The 21,816-nt window shown below is 31.3% G+C and overlaps 1 protein-coding gene across 4 annotated transcripts in view; it reads right to left on the reverse strand.

Moving 5' to 3' along the window:
- The window catches only part of LOC101896320 (ecdysone-induced protein 75B, isoforms C/D), a 307,818-nt gene that overhangs the window by 84,293 nt on the left and 201,709 nt on the right, over positions 1–21,816 (reverse strand). For all 4 annotated transcript variants that reach the window (XM_059124111.1, XM_059124112.1, XM_059124113.1 and 1 more), the window contains one exon: positions 15,572–15,660. In XM_059124111.1, the coding sequence (XP_058980094.1) occupies positions 15,572–15,660 (89 nt within the window). The remainder of the gene's footprint in view (positions 1–15,571; positions 15,661–21,816) is intronic.

Here is a 21,816-nt window from a genome sequence, read left to right on the forward strand (position 1 = left end):
CACATGTTTGGTGGCCAATCCAAAAGCTATGAGTGAGCAGCAAAACAAAAAAAAATATGCATTTTGTCATGACATTGTTATGACAAATATGTTGCATTAGATTAGCATGTGCGTCAGACTTGTTGCCACTGATGGTGCGGACTTGTGCGGCCATGTGATAAGGCGGCAAATGTCTGGAATTTTCCGGGAGGCAAAAAAAAAAAATATTTGAAGACGGAAAAGAAGCAGATTGAAGATTGGATTATTGAAAAAAACAATTCGGAGCTGGAAAATCCAATATCGGATTGGTTCCATGTATTTTTTTAAACAAAGTACAGGTCGAATTTATTGTCCGATCGAGATGATATTTTCCACAAATGTTTTATTTGACCCAAGGACGAACCCTATTGAAATTGGAAATAATTGGTCAAAATTTAGATATGGCTCCCATATATATCTGCAACCGATTTCGGGTTATTTGTGCACCAAATCGCTAATATCAGCCCAAATGACCTCAATTTTGGCACAGCCGACTGAATTCAGTCTAGCAGCAAGTATATATAATTTTGAAAAAATCGGTTCAGATTTAGCTATAGCTCCCCTAAAATTTTTTCATCCGATTTGGGGTTTTAAGGCCCTCACATGCGTAATATGCACTCCACAAGAATAATATTTGGTACCAGATATCAGATACAGCTCAGAAATAAGTGCATAAAATTTTGTCAAGATCGGTTCAGATTTGGATATAGCTTCCATATATATCTTCAACCGATTTCGGATTAATTGTGCACCAAATTGCCAATATCAGTTCAAATGGGCTGAATTTTGGGATATCCGACCGAATTCATCCTAGAAATAAGTACTTCAAATTTGGTGAAAATCGGTTCAAATATAGCTATAGCTGCAATATATGCGTAATATTCACTCCACAATAATGATATTTGATACCGGCCGCATCAGATACTGCTCAGAAATACCTCTGCCAAATTTTATCGAGATCGGTTCAGATTTCTATATATAGCTTTGATACAAAATGTCAGGTCCGACAACACGTCAACCACTCCATATAACTTTCGCTTAAAAGTGGGACCGAATACGCATCCAAAATCGAAAGTTTCGTCATCGAAGTTGGGCCGAACTCGAAAAGTTTGGTTCGCTGGGTAGCGCCAAAAGCAATTGAATAAAGGGACAAGTGGCCATGAAATTTAATATTTTAAATCTAATAATATGTAAGAACAATTGTGTGGCTGCGATCAGGTTAAGTTGGATTAATTTTAGTAGTACTCAACTATCGAAGCATAACATTTGGTCCCTGGAAAAATATTGTTTAAAAACCCACGTTTGAAGGACTTTTTATCCTTGGAAAAATATTTTTTAAAAAACCACGTTTGAAGGACTTTTGATCCTTGGGGGAATATTTTTTAACAAATCCACGTTTAAAGGCCTTTTCTCGCCCTTTTACACTTGGGTAAAAAGAGGAAAATGAAAAAAAGACCGGCTATAGGAATTGAAAAGCATAAAGCGTGTTACATTAGGCCGCAGATCTTGCTGGAGTTGAGGAAGCTATGGAAAATTAACTGCAAAGCTACAGGTTTTTCAATTTATTTATTAATTTATTTTATTATTTATTTATTTTTGTATTTATTTGTTTTTTATTTATTTTTAATTTTTATTTCTTTTTTATTTATTTTATTTTTTTTTATTTTATTTTATTTATTTTTTTTTTTGATAATTAAAAATTTTCTTTTGAAAGGTTTTATTTTTTATTTTTTTATTTTTTATGTATTTTTAATTTTTATTTTTTTATTTATTTTATTTTTTTTTTTTTGATAATTAAAAATTTTCTTGTATCTACGAAGGATCTATAAAAAGTCCTATCTATAAAGGTTTTAAAATTTTTCAATTCCTTCAAATATTTCTCAAAATATTCCCACAGTTTGAATTTACCCCTCACCGAATAATTACCTTAAAAAGCATAGTTTTCTATTTTTTTCTTGTTATTGCATTTGAATGTAGGTTTTTCCTATTTGGGGATTTCGTTTAGATTTTTCTCAAAAAAATTTTTGTTGCTGTTGTTGTCAGTATTTAATTTTTTTTTTCGGTACATTAGGCCGAAGATGTTGCTGGAGTTGAGGAATCTATGGAAAATTAACTGCAAAGCTGCAGGATTTTCAATTTATTTATTCATTTATTTTAATTTTTTATTTTTATTTATTTTTAATTTTTATTTTTTTTATTTTTTTATTTATTTATTTATTTATTTTTTTTTTTTTTTTTTTGATAATTAAAAATTTTCTTGTGAAAGGTCTTCTGTCTGTCGAAAAATCGAAAAATCTATATAAAGTCCTATGTACCTATAAAATTTTAAAACTTTTCAGATCCTTCAAATATTTCTCAAAATATTCCCACAGTTTGCAAAATATATTTCTTTAATTTTTACCCCTCACCGAATAATTACCTTAAAAAAATAATTTTCTATATTTTTTCATGTTATTACATTTGAATGTAGGTTTTTCCAATTTGTCGATTTCGTTTAGATTTTTCTCAAAAAAAATTTTTTTTTGTTGTTGTCTGTACTTAATTTTTTTTTTTTTTTGGTACGCTTTTTTGTATTTCAAGGTAAACAATTTCTGAATATCATATGTAACTTCGATGCAGTCGATTTTTATAATTAAACACAAGCAACAACAACAAAAAAAATCCAAACAAAATTTCAGCCATACAAACAGATGTACAAGGGGATCTACAACAAACAATCTTGATGATAAGTCATGTAACAACAACAGCAACAACAACAGCAACAGCAACACCACCACGAAATTTATATGCATTTTTAATAATATTTGCTTAACAATCACCTTTAATTCGAACAATAACAAATCTATTATAATTCTTTGGAACATAGCAAATAGCAACAACAACGAGAATAACAACAACGAGAGATATTACTAGAATTCGACTCAAACACAAAATACATGCTGCTGCCTCGACTGCATTCAATGCAAACTGTGTTGTGCTGCTGCAGTTGTCGTGGCTGCTGCTACTGCTGCTGCACACAAATGTTGTTGCTCCAAATCTGGGGCGAGGGCATAGTGCAATGAACTAACCTACTACAACAGAAAAACAAAAAAAAAACACAAATCTATTGAATTCAATTGAGCAGCCAGTAACTGTGTACGTATGTACACTGGTGGCCAAAACTAAAGCAACTGAAATTACAAGGAGAATGAATGCCCTGTAACTTTTTCAAAAATTAAGAAAATGAGAAAATTTTTCTTGTTTTAAATTACGTACTTTATTTACATTTTAAAAACCTGAAACATAAAACCAAAATTCATTTTTATATAAAAAATAATGTTTGGTAAAGTCAATTAACCCGATTTTGGCTTGGACAAAACAAAAGCAACTCTGTTGTAAATTCATATAACCGCTGCAATTTCAGTTGTTTTTGCTATGATATTTATCGCTTTTTGCTTCCTTCGACAATTTCGCTTGTCGTAAATTCTTTTTGAGAAGTTTTTTACAACAGTATGTGTTTTTCTTTTCGTTTTTTAAGTACTGCCCAAAAAAAAAAATTAAAAAATGGCTAGAAGCAAATACAGTACCTTAATAAAACAGCAAAGTATCAGTACTATCAAAACAACATATCACAGAAAATGATTTCCGAGAAATATTTCATAAATATTTATGTGATTTCATAATTATTTATGTATTCTAAGTCGGTTTTTTGAAACTGGATCAGTAGTAACAGTCTATAACGGATGAAGGCCGTAAAAAACTTCAACCCGTACTGATCCACAAATTGTGAGAAAAATAGAAAACAACTATTTAAGGGTTCAACTGGATTGGTGAGAGAGCAATCATTGGATATAAGCTCGAGATCAGTGCGTAGATGAGTAGTGGCAGCTGGTCTGCATGCCCGTAAGACATCAAAAAACCATTTATATCTGAAAAAATCAAAAAGGCTTTCGGAAATGATAATATTAAATGGAATCAAGCTCAATGGAAAAAACATTATTTCTGGGATGAGTCTACGTTTAATATTAAAGGCTCAGACGTGAAAAATTTTACGGTGAGAAGACCAAAAAATGAAGGACTCAAGCCGCAGTGTTGCAAAGGTACAGTGAAGCATGAGGGAGGGTCAAAAATGGCGTGGCGCTGTTTTTCTTTCTATGGACTTGGGCCTATCCATAAAATAAAGGTAGTTGTGGATCGGTTTGTTTACAAAGATGTGTTGGACATCACGTTGTTCCCTTACGCTGAGTAAAATATTCGGCTGATTTGGGTGTTTCAGCATGACAGTGATCCCAAACTTGTATCAAAACTTGTCAAATATTGGTTGCGGGAGTCAAAAATTGATGTTTTGTTATGGCCGGCACAATCACCTGACCTAAACTCCATATGAAACCTTTGGAGTATCGTAGATAAGAAGATAAAGCGAGATTAGGAAATAAATAAGCACAACATATTCTAAAGAATTCGGGGTGCCTGGGAAAGCACACCCAAGGATCAAATTGAGCGTGTTATAGATTCAATGCCTCGTAGGTGTGCAGCTGCTATCAAAAATAATGGTTATGCTATCGATTACTAGCCAAAATTTAATTATTTTAAAATAAAAAATCAAAAGTTGCTTTAGTTTTGACCAAGCAAAAATGGGGTCATTTTAGTTTTCCACATATTATTTTTCGTTCAAAATTATTTTTGTATTTTTATTTTTAGTTTCTTAAAAGTGAATTAAACCCCTCATTTAAAACTGGAAAAATAATTACGTTTTGTTTATTTTTGTAAAAGTTACAGGACATTTATTGTCTTTGCGATTTTAGTTGCTTTAGTTTTGGCCACCAGTGTATGTATGTATGTATGGTTATGGTGTGTTTGTATGTTTGTTTCTTTGCCTACCTATCTGCCATATCTATAACAGCCAACCAACCGGCCATTCACTTATGTTGTAGCGTTTTTTTTTTAAGTGCAACAGCAAACAAGCAGCACCATGGCTATCATGGCTGCTGGTGCCAGTTGTAGGTCTCAAAGAGAACAGCACATATCAACAAAAATATTAACTGAACCCCAAAAAACAAAAAAAATCGAAAAAATAAATCTTTGCTTTGATTCTAATTCGCCATAATTTTGTTTTGCCTTGTCGAAATATTTTTCTGTAACAAGACATTACAATCACAAAATGCTGAAAAAAAATGCCAGTAAATCTGCAAAAGGCCTCGTCGCTAAGATACAACTATGAGACGGACGGTCGGTTGGTCCATGTGCATAGATTTACCTTCAACCCCCCAGATATAAAGGCAAAATAGCAGCAACAACACCAAACACCCAACAGATTGACATGACCCAGTTCTTGGTCAGTCACCTTTTGGCAAACGCACTCTGACACACACTCAAACACCCAGAGATCCATAACAGAGCCAGGGTAGTCGGTTACAAAACCAAAACACCACCCCTCTCACCAGGCCACCCACAGGGAGAGGCAGTGAGAGTTTTTTTTTTGTTTTTTTTCTTTCGCTGAGAGAAAGACCACCAAGTGTGCGTTATAAAACTGTAACACCAAAGGTACTTTACTCTCCCTTAACGGGGAAAAATACACCCTCTCACTCTCTCCCTCGCTCTACACTCTCATTATCATCGAAAAAGTGTGGGTGTATTTTGGTGGGATGCTTTCTTGCAATTGCATTTATTTCTTCAAAAAGTTTGAAGAGGAAAATTTTGGTTTTTTTTTCGCTCTTCTTCTTCTTCTTCTTCTTTTTTTTGGGTGAGGGTCATATTTGCCTATGACATTTTCGGCGCAAGCTGACGATAATGATGAGATTGTGTAATAACATGATAAATATCCTGAACCAAAACTAGAAAAAAAACAACAAAACATTTTTTGCAAAAAAAAAAAACAACAAGCATTGCCTGGAAAACTCAAGGCTAATGCTGGGCCATCAGAAGCAAAAGAAAAAGGTTTATGATAAAATTTTCATGTATTTTCATTAATTTCATTAATTTCATTTTCTCAAAATTTCGATTCCCTTATTTGTTTTATTTTATTTTTTATTTCATTTTTGTTTTTGAAATTTTATTATTTTCTAAAGAGAAGAATTTTCATTTAATTCATTTTCTCAAAATGTGGGTTCCCATTTTTTTATTTTTTTAATTTAATTTTTTAAATCCATTTTTTCAAAATTTATTGACATTAAAGTAAAAGTAAATGAATAAATTATGAATTGCTTTTATTATTATTATTTTTTACTATTATTTTTTTATTTTTTCAATTCATTTAATTTCGGTTCCCAATTTTTTATTTTATTCTATTTTTTTAATTTAATTTTATTTTAGTTTTTAATTCAATTTAATTTTTAATTAATTTTTTTTTAATTTATTGACATTATTATGAATAAAGTATAAAATGCGTTTCTTAATATTTTTTATTTATACTATTTATTTATTATTTTTTTCATGCATTTTCTCTAAATTTGGGATGCCAATTTGTTTTTATTTAATATTTTTCAGTTTTTTTTTTTTTTTTTTTTGAATTGTTTATTCTTTTTTTTTCAAAATTTATTGACATTATTATAGTAATTGAATAAATTATGAATTGTTTTTATTATTATTTATTTATTTATTTATTTTTTAGTTGAGCCCATTTTTTGTTAGCTAATTTCATTTTTAGTTTATTTATATTTCTTAAATTATGAATTGCTTTTATTATTTTCTTTTTAAATTTTTATTATTTATTTTTGTTTTTATTTTTATCAATTTTTGGATATTTTTCAAATTTTGTTATATTTTCTCTTTTTTTCTACGTTTTAATATTAATGTACTTTAACGTTGTTTTTTTGGTTCCAAATTTTTTTTATTTTTTTTTAATTTTTTATCCTATTTTTTAAATACTATTTTTTAAAGAGAAGAATTTTCATGCATTTCCCTAAATATCGGTTTCCATTTTTTATTTTTAAATGTAAATGAATAAATTATGAATTGACTTTATTATTAATAATATTTTTTGTTTATTATTATTATTATTTTTCTTTTGTTAATTGTATCCAATTTTTGTTAGTATTTTTTAACTAATTTCATTTTAAGTTTATTTATATTTATACCATGTTTTTTAGATAACGAATTTCATTTATTATTAATTTTTTTATTTATTCTTTTAATTTTTTTAACTGCTATTTTATTAATTTCAAATTTTATTTTATATCTATTTTAATACCAATTTAGTGTTTTTCCTCATTTTTATTCTTTTCTCCAAAATTTTTGTTCCCATTTTTTTATTTATTATTTTTTGGAATTTTATTTTATTTCATCTTTTTATTCTACATTTTATTTTTTTTAAATCTATTTTTTTCAAAAGAAACGAAATGCATGAGCATCTTCATTCAATTTATTTTCCCAAAATTTCGGTTACCATTTTTTTATTTTATTATTTTTTATTTTATTTCTTTTAATTTTTTTTTTTTGAAAATCTATTTTTATTTTTTTCAAAATTTATTGACATTATTAATGTAAATGATGAAATGTCTTTGAACAATTTCAAAATACAATTTATTTTTATTGAATACAACGAGCCCCAGTATGTATGTCTATATGTTTGTATATTTTTTTCGTTTTCAGATAAAAACAAAAAACAACAACAATAACAACAAAAAATTATAATTTACCTCAACCTAAATAGAATACAATCAACTTCGTACTTGTCAATTACTTTTAGTGCGCGGTGGCTGGTTGGCTGGCTGCTGCTGCTACTGATGTTTGTTTGTCATTGTTGTTGCCTTTGTTTTAATTTAAACAAAAGCACAACAAGGCAAGCCGAATGAAATAAATTTTAAAAGAAACGAAAAAAAAACAAAGCAAATCAAAGTCATGAAACAGCTTCCAATAGAAATGAAGCTTTTTTCATAAAAAAGCAGACTCATAATTTATGGTCAAATAAATGCCATTTAAAAAATTACAAAAATATTTTTTCGAAATTCAAAGCATACTTTCAGGCCTTGTATGATTACGACACCCTGTGACCACATGCAGCTAAAAGTAGGCAATAGAAATTGGTAGAAATACAATTATTTGCGCCAAAGACAACACATTTTTGTGGTTATCTAAGAGATAAGATACTTTTGTGCTCTCTCTCTCTCATTTTGCTTAGCTCTCTGTCTCTGTTATGGCAAACAGTGTGCGTTCGTGTGTGTGTGTGCAATATTAGGTTTGGTTGTTGTTTTGTGAGTTTCGCTTTTATTGCATTTATGTTTTCGTTCTTTTTCAATAAAAATAATGTAAGTGCTAACGTGTGTGTATGTGTGTGCGTTCGAATGCAAAACTATGCAGAATGGTGGGCATGCAGGCAACGTAGTCTTGTCTTCATCCCTGACGCCTGGTCTTAACCTAAATAGAGCATGGCTGCTGCTTAAGGTTGTTGACCCAAATTGCAAAGTGCAATGAACTCCCGCACTATGGCAAGCAGAGGCTAGCTGGTTGGCTGTTAGGCAAACTATTCTGTCAGCCAAACAGACAGTGTAAAATAGTCACACACACACCACCACCGCCATCATCAAATGGTGCCAACTATTTTTATCTCTCAATGCAAAAACTCCCTCCTTTTTTGGGATACCTACAGAGGAATTCTGGTTTGGCCCGTGGGCCGTATGGTGAGGAGGAAGGCATAGACAAATGCTTGGATGGCTGACATATGAGAAAGTGTATACACACTGTCCATCCCTTAATAGTGCATTTATGCAAACCGTGAGTGAGAGAGACAGGGAGAGCGAGTGCCCCCTTTTTATTCACATTCACTTGAGTTTCAAGTGCATTTTCGGTCATTCACCTTTTGCTGGTGGATGTTTTTGCTGCTACGGCTTGACATACTTCGTTGTAGTTTTCGTGAGACTGTGTGTGTGTGTGTGAAAAATTGCTCTAAGGATAGTTGTGTAAATTGTAAATATCAAAGGTAGAAATTTTCCATCACAGAATTATTTGATTGAAAAGGGCATTGACTTGTGATAAAACAAAAGGGAATTAGATATGAAATCGCAATCTTTGAGAAAAAGAAAATAATGAAAAATCAAATGGAAAATTAGGAAAAATATGAAGATGTGATCAGCACATCCAAAATACCTAAAAGTGGTATTTAAATTAATTTGAATGTCGAATTTTCATTCAATGGAATTTGACAACACTTTTGGCAGTTCTGTTAAAAATCAGAATTGAACCTTCCAAAAAGAAAAACATTTTTTTATATAACTTAATTCTATTTTTTTTTGAATATTTTTAATACTTTCATTGGTTTTTAAATAATTTCCAGAATATGATGAATCTGCGAAAAAAAACAAATGTTTTTTCAAATCTCAAAAACTTGGTTCTTGGTTGAGAATTTTAATATTTTCATTGATGTTTAGATTATTTCTACACATTTGTTTTAATTTTTCACATTATTTTAACAAAGTCAACTTTTCTATTCTATTTTTTTTAATTTAAAAAATTTTTTGGCAATTTTTTTATAATGATAGATTTTTCAAATTTTTATGGACATGTTTCTGTTTTTCATTAATTTATTAAATTATTTTTATATATTATTATAACATTACGAACTAATTTCATTATTCTTGCAAAATTTATAAAACATTTTTTTTTTTTCAGAATAATAGTAATAAATATTTTAATATTTTCTTCCCTTTTATTTTGGCAAAATCTTAGTTTAAATATTTTTTTCCATTTTTTATTTATTTTTTGCAAAATCTATGAAAACTTGACTTTTTATTTTTCCTAGGCACCTATAATAATTATTATTATTTTCAATAATTTTTCTTAATTTTTTCCATTTAAATCTACCAAAAAAAATACCATTAAAAATCCAAAGAGAAATACCCGCCTATTATTGCCCACATAAATTCTAACCTAACACAATCATTAATCTCTCGAAAACAACAACGAGAAACAACAATAATAACACTTACTCACTATGAAATACACAAACAGAGAGAAGAGCTCCAGCACAATTCACCCCACACCAGTCTCACACACAACCAGCATACATACATAAATAGAAAGAAGGAAGTAAAATTGAATTGGCCCATATGTACGAAGGCACGCACGCACACACAGCCGCATAGATACTCATGAGCCCCACAAGAAAATCGAGGAGTTCTTGGCAAAAAAAAAAACAACTACTGCTCTGAGTATCCAACTCAGAGTCACTCTCTCTGGCTCATTTTGGTGTTTATTTTGTTGTTGTTTGATAAAACTCTCCACATTTCGTAATGATAGAGGCAGCCGAGTTACTGAGTCGTAAAAACAAACGAATGGGTGGCTTATGGCAAAAGAACATTATGTTACGCTCTCTATCTCTCGTGTGCTCTCCCGAGTAGAGAATTGTAGTATTTTGCCCTCGTAGTGGTGTATGAAATAATAACAACGACGGCAGCAGCAGCAACAGCAATAACAAAAAACTACAAGAAAACACCACTACTACGCGTTGACATTGAACGAGTTCATTCACACCATGGCTCTGGTCAATTACCGAGCCAATGCTGTGTTAGTTGTTGTTGCTGCTACAATTCAGCATAAACAGCATGATGGTATGTTAACGTTGACTGCCTAGATGTGTGTGTGTACGTGCGTGTGAGTGTACTATTCTTGTGCTGTGTGGTAATTTTTTGGGATTTTTTCCTCTTCTTCTGGCTGTTGAAAACATAAATAAAAAAAGGCAAAAAAAACAAATACAATAATAACAAAGGCAAAAAAAAAAACAAAACAATCAGAACAAAATTTAATAGTCATGGATGAAGAATTGAAAGAAAAAAAAAAAAGAAACATGACTTGAAGTTACAAACACACAATCGTACACACACACAGAAGATAAAACCTGGGATATCTGCTGCTCTAAAGAAAACATTGGCGGTTTAATGCCTTCGAAAAAATTATAGAAAAAAAAAAAAAAAATAGAAAACAAAACACCACGTACGTTACACATAGCAATTAGAAAATAACTAGGAAGTGAAATAAGCGATTAATGAAACCCAGGCAAAAGGGAATTGGTAAAATAATGTGAAGACAAATATTAATGGAAAATTTTCTAGTTTATCACGAGTGGCTAACAATTTGAAAGGTGATATTTTTGGGTAAATAGGTACCTATATCTGGTGAGTGATGGATTCCAAATGGAATTCAAGGACTCAAAATTCCAAAAAATAGGTTGAAAAAATTTAAAATAAATTAAGTGAACTTCAAAAACGCTGGTGGGAAATTTGTTTAAATAAAAAATTATATTTTCGTTTTGAAAAAAAATCTTCCAAGTGGAAAAATTTTCGTTTTTAGGAATTTTTAAAAATTTATTTAAGTTTCAGAATTTTTATTAAAAACAAAGTGAAATGACATCGAATTTTATCAAAAAATATAAAAAATCCCCTTCAGGGAAATTTTCCTATTTTAAAAAACTGAGGAAAGTTTTCCTCACATTTTTTGTCCGTTTTTTAAAAAAATTGACATTTCTTATTTTTTGTCCTTTTTTAAAATTTGATTTTTGATTTTGATTTTTTTTATTCCGCAAGTAAAAATATGCAAAAATATTCCGCAAATAAAAATATGCAAAAAATAGGAAAATTTCCTTCAAAGAAATTTTTTGTTGTGTTGTCCTAATTTAAAAAATTACATTTTCGTATTTTTTTTTCTTTAAAAAAAAATTCCCAATTTTTTTATTCCGCAAAAAAAAATTTAAAAAATGTCGGTTGGTAGGTTTTTTTTTAATTTCGATCTTGTTTTATTTGGGTTCCACCAAATTTGACATTGAAAAGGAAACCCAAGTTCAATGCCTCCACCCCATTGTCGTCTGGGAAAGGTTAACTTCAAGAAAGGAACGGCTCATGCCAAAAGCACACAAAACTGATTCATTGTTGTGGTCGTTTGTCTTTGCATCATCATCGTCGTCATCATCATCAAGGAGGCTCTTCTCCATACACACACACACACCCTCTCATGGCATATATAAAGTATTTTTAACTCCTGTGTTTTTTTTTTGTTCTCCAAGTCCAGCCAGCCACAACAATGACTTCGATCATGCTGATCAACGGCAATGATATGTGTCGGGGCAGCAGCCAGCCAGCCAACTTTGTTTTTATTTTATTGTTGTTTTTTCTTCTTCTCAATTCTTCCCCTCTCTGGACAACCTTGAAAAAGTAGTTTGCCCTATTCCCTTACATTTTTGCACAAAAAAACCAGAACGAGAATGGGAGGAGGAGGACTTTTGTTTTATACTTCAGAGCACACAACACAAGGCAAGGCAACGTGTGTGTTGTAGTTGCAGACATGTCTCTCAAACTGTGCTCGGTTCTGATCTGTATTGCCAGCCAGTCAGCCAGCCACTCCCTTTGTAAATGTCTGTGTGTGTTTGTCTGTGAAATGTTGTTAACTCCTCAATGACGTCCTTGATTTAGGTTAAATCACCATGCACAGCAGTTTCCCTTCGGATCGTCAAAGCGTTCAAAGCTCTATTTATTTATGGCCTGAACTGCTGTGTCATGATCACAACTCCTGCCAGTCGATGGGTCGTTCGTTCGGTAGGTATTTAATCACGACATTCTATATTGGGTTCAGGGACTTTTGTTTTTGGCCATCCACCCGAGGAACCCTTTGGAGAATGAACTCTCGGCAATTGAGTGCCACAAGTGTTGGGTGAGTGTGTGTGTGTGTGTGTGTGCGGAAAGAGGATTTCATGAACAACCCAAAAGCCGCCATATGTGCGTGGCTAGATTCTGTGTGTTTAAAGTTCAAGGTTAATCCAGCAACAACAACAACACCAAAAAACTTGTTCCCCTGTTTTATTTTACGACTCAAGGCTATAAAAGGGATTTTTTTACCACTTGAAACAACATTCATCACAACTCATACATGTTCGCCACCAAAAATTGTTATTATTTATGGGCTAAGGTGATTATTTCAATTGAAGCTCGCTCGTCTATTGTACTTCGTCAAAATGAGTAAAATGAGATGATGATGACGACGACGATGAGGAGTGCGTGTGATAATGATTGGCTGGCTGCGTGTGAATCAGGAAACATGATGGCTCTCTTTCTCTGTCTCTCCCTCTGGCGTATTGTGCGTATGGTGAAATAATTTGCCATTGTTTTGATTTCAATGAGTCTGTGTGTGACGTGTGTGTGTGTGTGCATGGCGGTTGTGGTTGATCATGCAGTGTTCCTGACAACAGTGGCCTTCAATAAATGTATTGACCTTTATTTTAATGGTGTTGTCATTGTTGTTGCTGGTCGTTTTTCTTTCTTTCGTCTGGCAAAGTTTGTTTTAGGTTCTAAATGACTTCTTCTTTTTTTGGCAATACGAAATTAATCAAGAATTATACTGAGAAACTGGGCAAAAAATGGGGGAAAATTGATTATCTCAAATTAATTTGCATAGGCTTCCGGGTAGTCAGAAAATACATAAATCATAAATAGAAGTATTTATTTGACCAGATTTTTAAGGGAAATTATGAAACTTGAGGGATTTTTTGGATATATTTTTTATGAAAATTAAAAAATAAAAAAACCAAAAAAAGAAAAAAATCGGAATTAGAAAAATTAGAAGCAGACACCTTCAAAAGAAAATTTTTAGTTTCAGCCCAAAATTTAGAAAAAAGTTTCTCTTTTTGAAGAAGGTGAAAAAAATTGAATTTCCCGAAAAAATCTAAGAGGAAAATTTTCAGTTTTTATGGGCATTTTCCTTTGTTTTTGATATGACTTCTGAAACCTAAAGAAAATGTTTGAAAAATGTAAATTTCCCTTGAATATCGAAAAATTTCCCAAAAAATCCCAAAAGGGAAATTTTTATTTTTGATGCCATTTCACTTAGTTTTCGATAAGGTTTCCAAATCTTTAAGAAATTTTTGAAAATTGCTGAAAACAAAAATTTCCCTTCGGGGGAAATTTTTAGTTTCTGGTGCAATTTAAAAAAATATTTTATTTTTGTAATTAACACCCAAAGAAAAAATAAAATCCATTAAAGACAAAAATTTCCCTTCGTAAATTTATAAAAGAGTAATTTCCCTAAAAATTTCCCAAAGGGAAATTTTTATTTTTTGATGGCATTTCACTCTATTTTAGATAAAAATTCTGAAACTGAAAGAATTTTTTCAAAATTCCTAAAAACAAAAATTTACCTCCGAGGGAAATTTTCAGATTTTGTCGAAAATTTAAAATTAATTTTATTTTCGCAATAAACGCCCAGAAAAATAATAAATTCCATTAAAAACAAAAATTTTCCCTTAAAAAATCATGAAATGGAAATTTCCCTAAAAATTCAGAAAAGGGAAATTTTTATTTTTTGACGGCATTTCCCTTAGTTTTGGGCAAGGATACTAAATCTTCAAGTAATTTTTGAAAATTCAAGAAAATAAAAATTTCCCTCCAAGGGAAATTTTTAGTTACTGTCGAAAATTAAAAATTAATTTTATTTTTGCAAGAAACACCCAAAGAAACAATAAATTCCATTAAAAACAAAAATTTCCCTTCATAAATTCATAGAAGGAAAATTTCCCTAAAAATTTCCCAAGAGGGAAATTTTAATTTTTTGATGGCATTTCACTTAGTTTTGAGCAAGGATTCTAAATCTTCAAGAAATTTTTGAAAATTCCTGAAAACAAAAATTTCCCTCCTTGGGAAATTTTTAGTTACTGTCGAAAATTAAAAATTTATTTTATTTCTGTAATAAAAATTCAGCTAAAAATGAATTTCTATTAAAAACAAAACAAAAATTTTCCATAATTTCATGAAACTGAAATGTCCCTAAAAATTCCCCAAAGGGAAATTTTTATTTTTTGATGGCATTTCACTTAGTTTTCGACAAGGATCCTAAATTTTCAAAAAATTTTTGAAAAATCCTGAAAACAAAAATTTCCCTCTATAAATTCATAAAATGGAAATTTCCCTAAAAATTTCCCAAAAGGGAAATTTTTATTTTTTGATGGCATTTCACTTTATTTTAGATAAAAATTCTGAAACTGAAGGAATTTTTAGAAAATTCCTGAAAACAAAAATTTCCCTCAAAGGGAAATTTTCAGATTCTGTCGCAAATTAAAAATAAATATTTAATTTTTGCAATTGAAACATTAATTTTATTAAAAACAAAAAGTTCCTTCCATAAATTCATAGAAGAAAAATTTCCCCAAAAATTTCCCAAAATTAAAAAAAAATAAAATTATATTTTTTGATTGATTTTTACTTGACTTTTGATAAGAATTCTGAGAATGAACGATTTTTTTTTCAAAATTCCTAAAAACAAAAATTTCCCACCATGGGAAATTTTTTGTATTTGACGCAAATCCCAAATTTTATTTTATATTTTGCAATAAACACCCAGAGAAAGAATAATTTTCACTGAAATCTGAAATTTCCCCTAAAAATATCATAAGAAAAAATTCTTTAAAAATTTCCCAGAAAAAAAATTTAGATTTTTGTTAGAATTCAAAACCAAAAGAATATCTCTCAAATTCCTCAAAATTTTTAAAATAATAATGCAATCCTTTTTTTATAATTTATCTCCAACTTATTTCATTTTTCATAAATTTCTGTAGTCTAGTGTAAAATATTTCAAAAAAATAAACAACATTTTCACTTACCTTGCAGCCTTCACACGAATGGACACCATAATGAAAGCCGGAAGCCTTATCGCCGCAGACACGGCACAAGACTGTGGTGCCATCAAATTCTAAAAAAGAGAAGAAGAAAGAGAAAAAAATCAAAATTAAAATTCTAATTCCGAAAAATGCATAAAAATCTCTTCTAAATTCCAAAAAAAAGAAATCCCAACAAAATTCCTACTTTTACTTTCACGCCACAAAATGGCCACTTTCAGTTTCTTGGCCATAAGCGAGCGAATCCCAACCTATCTCACTCACATGAAAAACAAAATTCTCTGCGGCCTTGCACGTAGGCCAGGCACGCACAACGAAGAAAGTCTTAAAACATAAACGACGAAAGAAAAGAATCTCCCCCAACCATCCCAATATCAGCATGCATGACTCGTATTCGAGTATTACATAACTTTCTCCAACATTTCTTTCATTCATTCATAAACAACCCAACTTGTTTTGTTTTTCTCAACTCATCGTCGTCGACGACACCACAATCGAGCCGAGCCGAGCGAAGAAAGTTCAAAACATAATTCCAAAAGAAATTTCTTCGAAAAGAAAAAAGCAAAACAAAACAAAACATAAAAATTAAGTAACGATCATCAAATGCTTGGCTGGCTGTCAGACGGCCTCGCCTTGCCGGCTGAACGCCAAACTGGTCGGAGACGAGAATTTCTGGTTGTTGTTGATGTTTGTTTGATTCATCATGCCTCAGTTAAGATCAGCCATCGCCATCATCGGGGGGTAAACAAAAGAAAGTCTTTCTCCATGTTCTGGGATGTTATTGTTTGTGTTCTCCATTTCATTGGAGAGAGAGAGAGTAGTCAATCTTCTTTCTCTTGGGGGGAGGAAATGCTTTGTTACTGCTGAGTAAGAGTTCTAATTTTAGAGAAATTGTCGGAGTGTGTTTGGAAAACACAACACACATTCACAGAAAGAAAGTAGTAGTAGTTGTTGTTGTATGTTTGAACTTGAAATTTCTTTCTTTGTTCGATGTTGCTGCTTTTGTTGTTGTTTTAATAATTATGTTAATCAAACATAGATGCCGCACGGCATAAATAAATAATCATATCTAGGTTTATGTGTTATCGGCCACAGACGACGGAGCAGAGAGTGACCTTCAAAATTAAAGAGAATTTGGAGAAATGGAGAAAAATTTCAGAGAGGAAGTGAAGTAATAAATAATGTTTGGAGATGAATGGAGAAGGAACAAATTCTAATTGAAAACAAATTTTAATGGAACAAAATATCGATCTTGAGTTGTTGAGGGATATTTTAATCTGGAAAAATTTAAAAAAATTTTGTCCTTAGAAGTTGAGAATTTTCTTATGGCAGAGCAGAGAAAATTGAACGGAAATGTACTCATATCAAATCTGTGGCTTAGAGAAATACTTAGACACACCATGTTCGAATAGAATATAAAAGTATTGCAAATAGTAGGCCTTTATAGGGGAGGTACCAGAAGGAGTAGGTCGATATCTGCCATTTTTAGGACAGTTCTTTCCATTTTTAGGACAGTTCTTGGGTTAATAATAATATTGGCATTTGTGTGATTTTGACCCTTTGTAAGGGGAGGTGCCAGAAGGAGTGGACCGATTACTATCATCTTCACACCAGTTCTTTTGCCGATAGAAATATTCGGATTTGTCGAGTTTGAAAGGAATAGGATGCTTATTTTGTGCTTTATGCGACATGAAATTATTTAAAATTTTTTACTCTATGTGGGAGAGGTACCATTTTTATACCAGATCTTGTGTTAGTCAAAATATTGGTATATGTGACATTTCAAGAGAATGGGATGCTCATTTCGCAGTTTATGGGAGATATAAGTATTCAAAGTTTTGACCCTTTGTAAGGGGAGGTACCAGAAGGAGTGAACCAATATCTACCATATTTTAACCAGATCTTATGTTACTACAAATATTGGGATGTACGGAGTTTGAAAGGGATCGGGAACTTATTTTATATTTTCTGAGCATTGTTGGTAATTCAAATGTTGACCGCTTTGTGTGGGAGGTACCACAAAAAATGGTCCGATCTATTCCATTTTCATACCAGATCTTGTGCTGTCTGAAGTATTGAGATGTGCCGAGTTTGAAAGGAATCGGTTACTTATTTCGAATTTTATGAGAGCTACAATTATTCCGAATTTTTGGCCCGTTGTGGGGGAAGTACCAGAAGGAGTACACCGTTAGATTCCATTTTCACGCCAGATCTTATGTTGATTGAAACATTGGGATGCGCCGAGTTTAAAATGAATCGGATGTTTATTTCGCATTTTCTAGGCATTTCAGTTATTCAAAATTTTGACCCCCTTGTGGGAGAGGTACTACAAGGAGTGGTCCTATCTATCCCATATTCGCACCAGATCTTGTGCTTATAAAAATAGTTGTATGTGTCGAGTTTAAAAGGACTCGAGTGCTTATTTCGAATTTTATGACAGTTACAATTATTCAAAAATTTTGATCCGGTGTGGGGGAGGTACCAGGAGGAGTGGCCCGATGACTATTACCTTCACACCAGATTATGTGCTAATATATATATTCGTTTGTGTTGACTTTGAAAGGAATCGGATGCTTATTTCGCATTTTATGTCATTTATAACTATTCAAAATTTTGACCCCTTTGTGGGGGAGGTACCATAAGGGGTGGACCGTTACTTTCCAACTTTACACCATATTTTGTATTGATTGAAATATTGGGATGTGCTAAGTTCGAAAGGAATCGGAAGCTTATTTCACATTTTATAGGCATTTTGGTTTTTCAAAATTTTGAACCCTTTGTAGGGGAGGCACTACAAGGACTGGTCAGATCTATCCTATATTTATGCCAGATCTTGTGTTGATTGGAATATTGAGATATGCAAAATGTGAAGATAATCGAAATGTTATTTTACATTTTATAAGCCTTGCGTTTATTCAAAATTTTGACCCCTTTTGTGGAGGAGGTCCAAGAAGGAGTGGGCCGATATTGTCCATTTTCTCACCTAATAAAAATTTTAGGATTTGCAAAGTTTGAACAAAATTTATTTTTTTATTTTATTTTCTGTAAAAATTTTGAACTTTTGTGGTTGAGGTACCCGGAGGTGTGAACCGATATTACCCATCTCCGAATTTTATATTGGTTTGCTAATAATATTACGATGTACCAAGTTTATATCCAAATCAGATACTCCCTTCGAAACGGACCTCCCAGATCCACGCCAAATGCCCTGAAATCGATTTGGTGCAAAGAGATCTAGGCTTTAAATCCGTCAATTTCGAGAAACCAAGTTTTTCCCGTATTAAATAATCGACTTGAAATGTCCTGAAATGGATTTGGTCCAAAGAGATTTCGGGTCCAAAACCGTTATTTTCGATGAGTCACGTTTTGGCCGTATTCAATGATTTATATCCTCTGTAGATTTATTGCTGAGGGTATACAATTGTCTGGAACTTTAAAAAAAAACATTTCAACAGGTGAATTGGGAGAAATTCTCAACTCTCTGGAGAATCAAATTTTCTCTCTCAATTTTTTAGAAATTATTTTTTTTTTCAAAAAAAAAAAAATCGGTCCCTTGTAATTTTTTTTAAATTAAAATAATTTTCAAAATTACCCCCTACCCCTGCTTACTCCATGTCTCCCTGAAAAAAATTTTCGCACGAAATCCAAAGTGAGAGAGAAACAAAAAAAACACATTTTTCCAAGTTCAATGACGGTCTTGAATGGCGCGCGAGTTACGACACCTATACTATCAACAACAACAACAGCCATTGCCGTAGAACCACCACCAAAACCGAAGAGGGCAGATCACAGTTTCGTCACCCACACCACTCAGCACTCAAACAGATCGCTGATCTAGCAATAAGATATGTAGTTATAGAATAATTTGCTTATTTAGACTTTCCATTTTCTCTTTACACTCTATATTTATACGTATAAGTCAATATAACTAAATATAGGTCACACAATAAATTGCTTACTTTAATTCTTAAGAATCTCTTTAATCCAAAACACATATCAATCAATAATTTTACAATTAAATTTTTAGTATGACCTATTTCTTCTTTCTTTTGCTTAGGTCATATTTCCATTGAAATCTATAGCATAAGTATATTTTCATTTTTTCTTTGTTTAGTTAGTTAACTTTAAAACTAATATTAAATCAATAAACTCACTTTTGTAATGTCATTCAAACCGAAAACCCGTGTTTTTTTTATCTCCCAAGTTTAGTTAAAACTTAACTCGCGCGTGCACTTCATCAGTTCATTGACATTTTACATTTTTGAAATCTGTTTTTTATTTTTTTTTTTTTTTTTTGAGATCATTGCACTTTTTTTACTCGCTCTCTACAATTACCACGATGGTGGCTGCAACAGGCAGCCTGGCAGTAAGACCATGATTATACCAGCATGACTGCCAGGCAGCCAACCATGTACGACCATACATACCTACACACAAGCTTACAGCAGAGATCATTACAATGATCAGACTTGGATCAGACTCCTTAACAGCCACAGAAAAAAAAAACGAAAAAAATTGAAGCGAAATTGAAAACAGCAAAAGGCAAACTTGCTGCGATGGATGGATGCTTGTGGCTCCCGGCCACCACATACAGGTTACATGCAACAGCAGTGGGAATTACAGAAATTCAACAACATTGTAGAGCCAGTAAACCAAAGAGATGAGGAGGGGAATGCAGGGAGGTGAGTTTGGGGGGAGATCATTATAAACATATCTTTTTTCTCCCTGCACTGGGGTGGATGGCATGAGGACGCATGTTGTCGATTGCAAAAGTTTGATATGCTGCAGAGTTGCAGATACACAACAACATCGACATCATGCCGGCTTGCCAGCCAGCCTGCCTGAATGCCTGATGATGGCATGCAGGCTGTTAAGTTTTTTTTTTTTTTTTTGCTGCTCCACCATAAAGCCGGGCAACCAACCAAGCGTCGTCATCGCCAATATTCAGTGTCAATGTGAACGCCACAAAACACATTTTTTTGTTGTTATTGTCATTGGTTGTGTGGAGCAGCAGCAACAAAAAAAACATGCCTTTGGCCATGCCATGCCTGGCAATGGCGGCGGCGTCCAGCACTCTGCTGCAATTTGCGTTCATTGCACTTTTTTGCTGCTGCTGCTGCAGCTATCAAAAGCAAATCACTTTTTATGGCAGGCTGGTTGTAGTAAATTTTGTGCGTATATTTGGTTGGGTTGTTGTTGTTGTTGTTGTCCATCTACGAAATTTTTATTCATTCAATAACAATTGTTGATAGTTAATTTTTTTTTTGGTATTTCAACCACCTCCTCCATTCAGCCGCCGAGAGTTTACTGGCCACCCCAAAATGAAAAGTGAAATTTTCTTTGCAACCAAAAAAAAATGTTGGCTGGCATTGGTACCACCACCACCTCCTCAAAGTCAGTGTTGCTTTCCGATGATGATGACGTTGCTTTGGTAATGATATTGAAAAGTGAAATTTATTGATTGAGTGCCAAAAAAAAAGAAATTTTCAATTGGTGGGGATTTGAAACATTTCGATTTGCTAAAAAATTGCCCGAAAGATTTTAAAGGATTTGAGAATCAGTTTTTTTTTATGGAAAAATGGCAGGGAATATTATTTTTCTATAGAAAAAAACAAGCAATTTTTTATACAAACTAAATTCTCAGCTACTGATATTTTTCTATAAAACTCAGAGCGAATTTTTCTCTATAGAACTCAAGATGGGGGCAATTTAAAAAAAAAAATTAAAATAAAATAAATAAATAAATAATAATAATAATAATAATAATAATAATAATAATAATAATAATAATAATAATAATAATAATAATAATAATAATAATAATAATAATAATAATAATAATAATAATAATAATAATAATAATAATAATAATAATAATAATAATAATAATAATAATAATAATAATAATAATAATAATAATAATAATAATAATAATAATAATAATAATAATAATAATAATAATAATAATAATAATAATAATAATAATAATAATAATAATAATCATAATCATAATCATAATAATAATAATAAAAATAAATAAATAAATAATAATAACAATAATAATAATAATAATAATAATAATAATAATAATAATAATAATAATAATAATAATAATAATAATAATAATAATAATAATAATAATAATAATAATAATAATAATAATAATAATAATAATAATAATAATAAATAAAAATAATAATATGTAAATAAATAAAAATGGAGAACCACTT

Source organism: Musca domestica, unplaced genomic scaffold (assembly GCF_030504385.1).
Source record: "Musca domestica strain aabys unplaced genomic scaffold, Musca_domestica.polishedcontigs.V.1.1 27, whole genome shotgun sequence".
NCBI lineage: Eukaryota > Metazoa > Arthropoda > Insecta > Diptera > Muscidae > Musca > Musca domestica.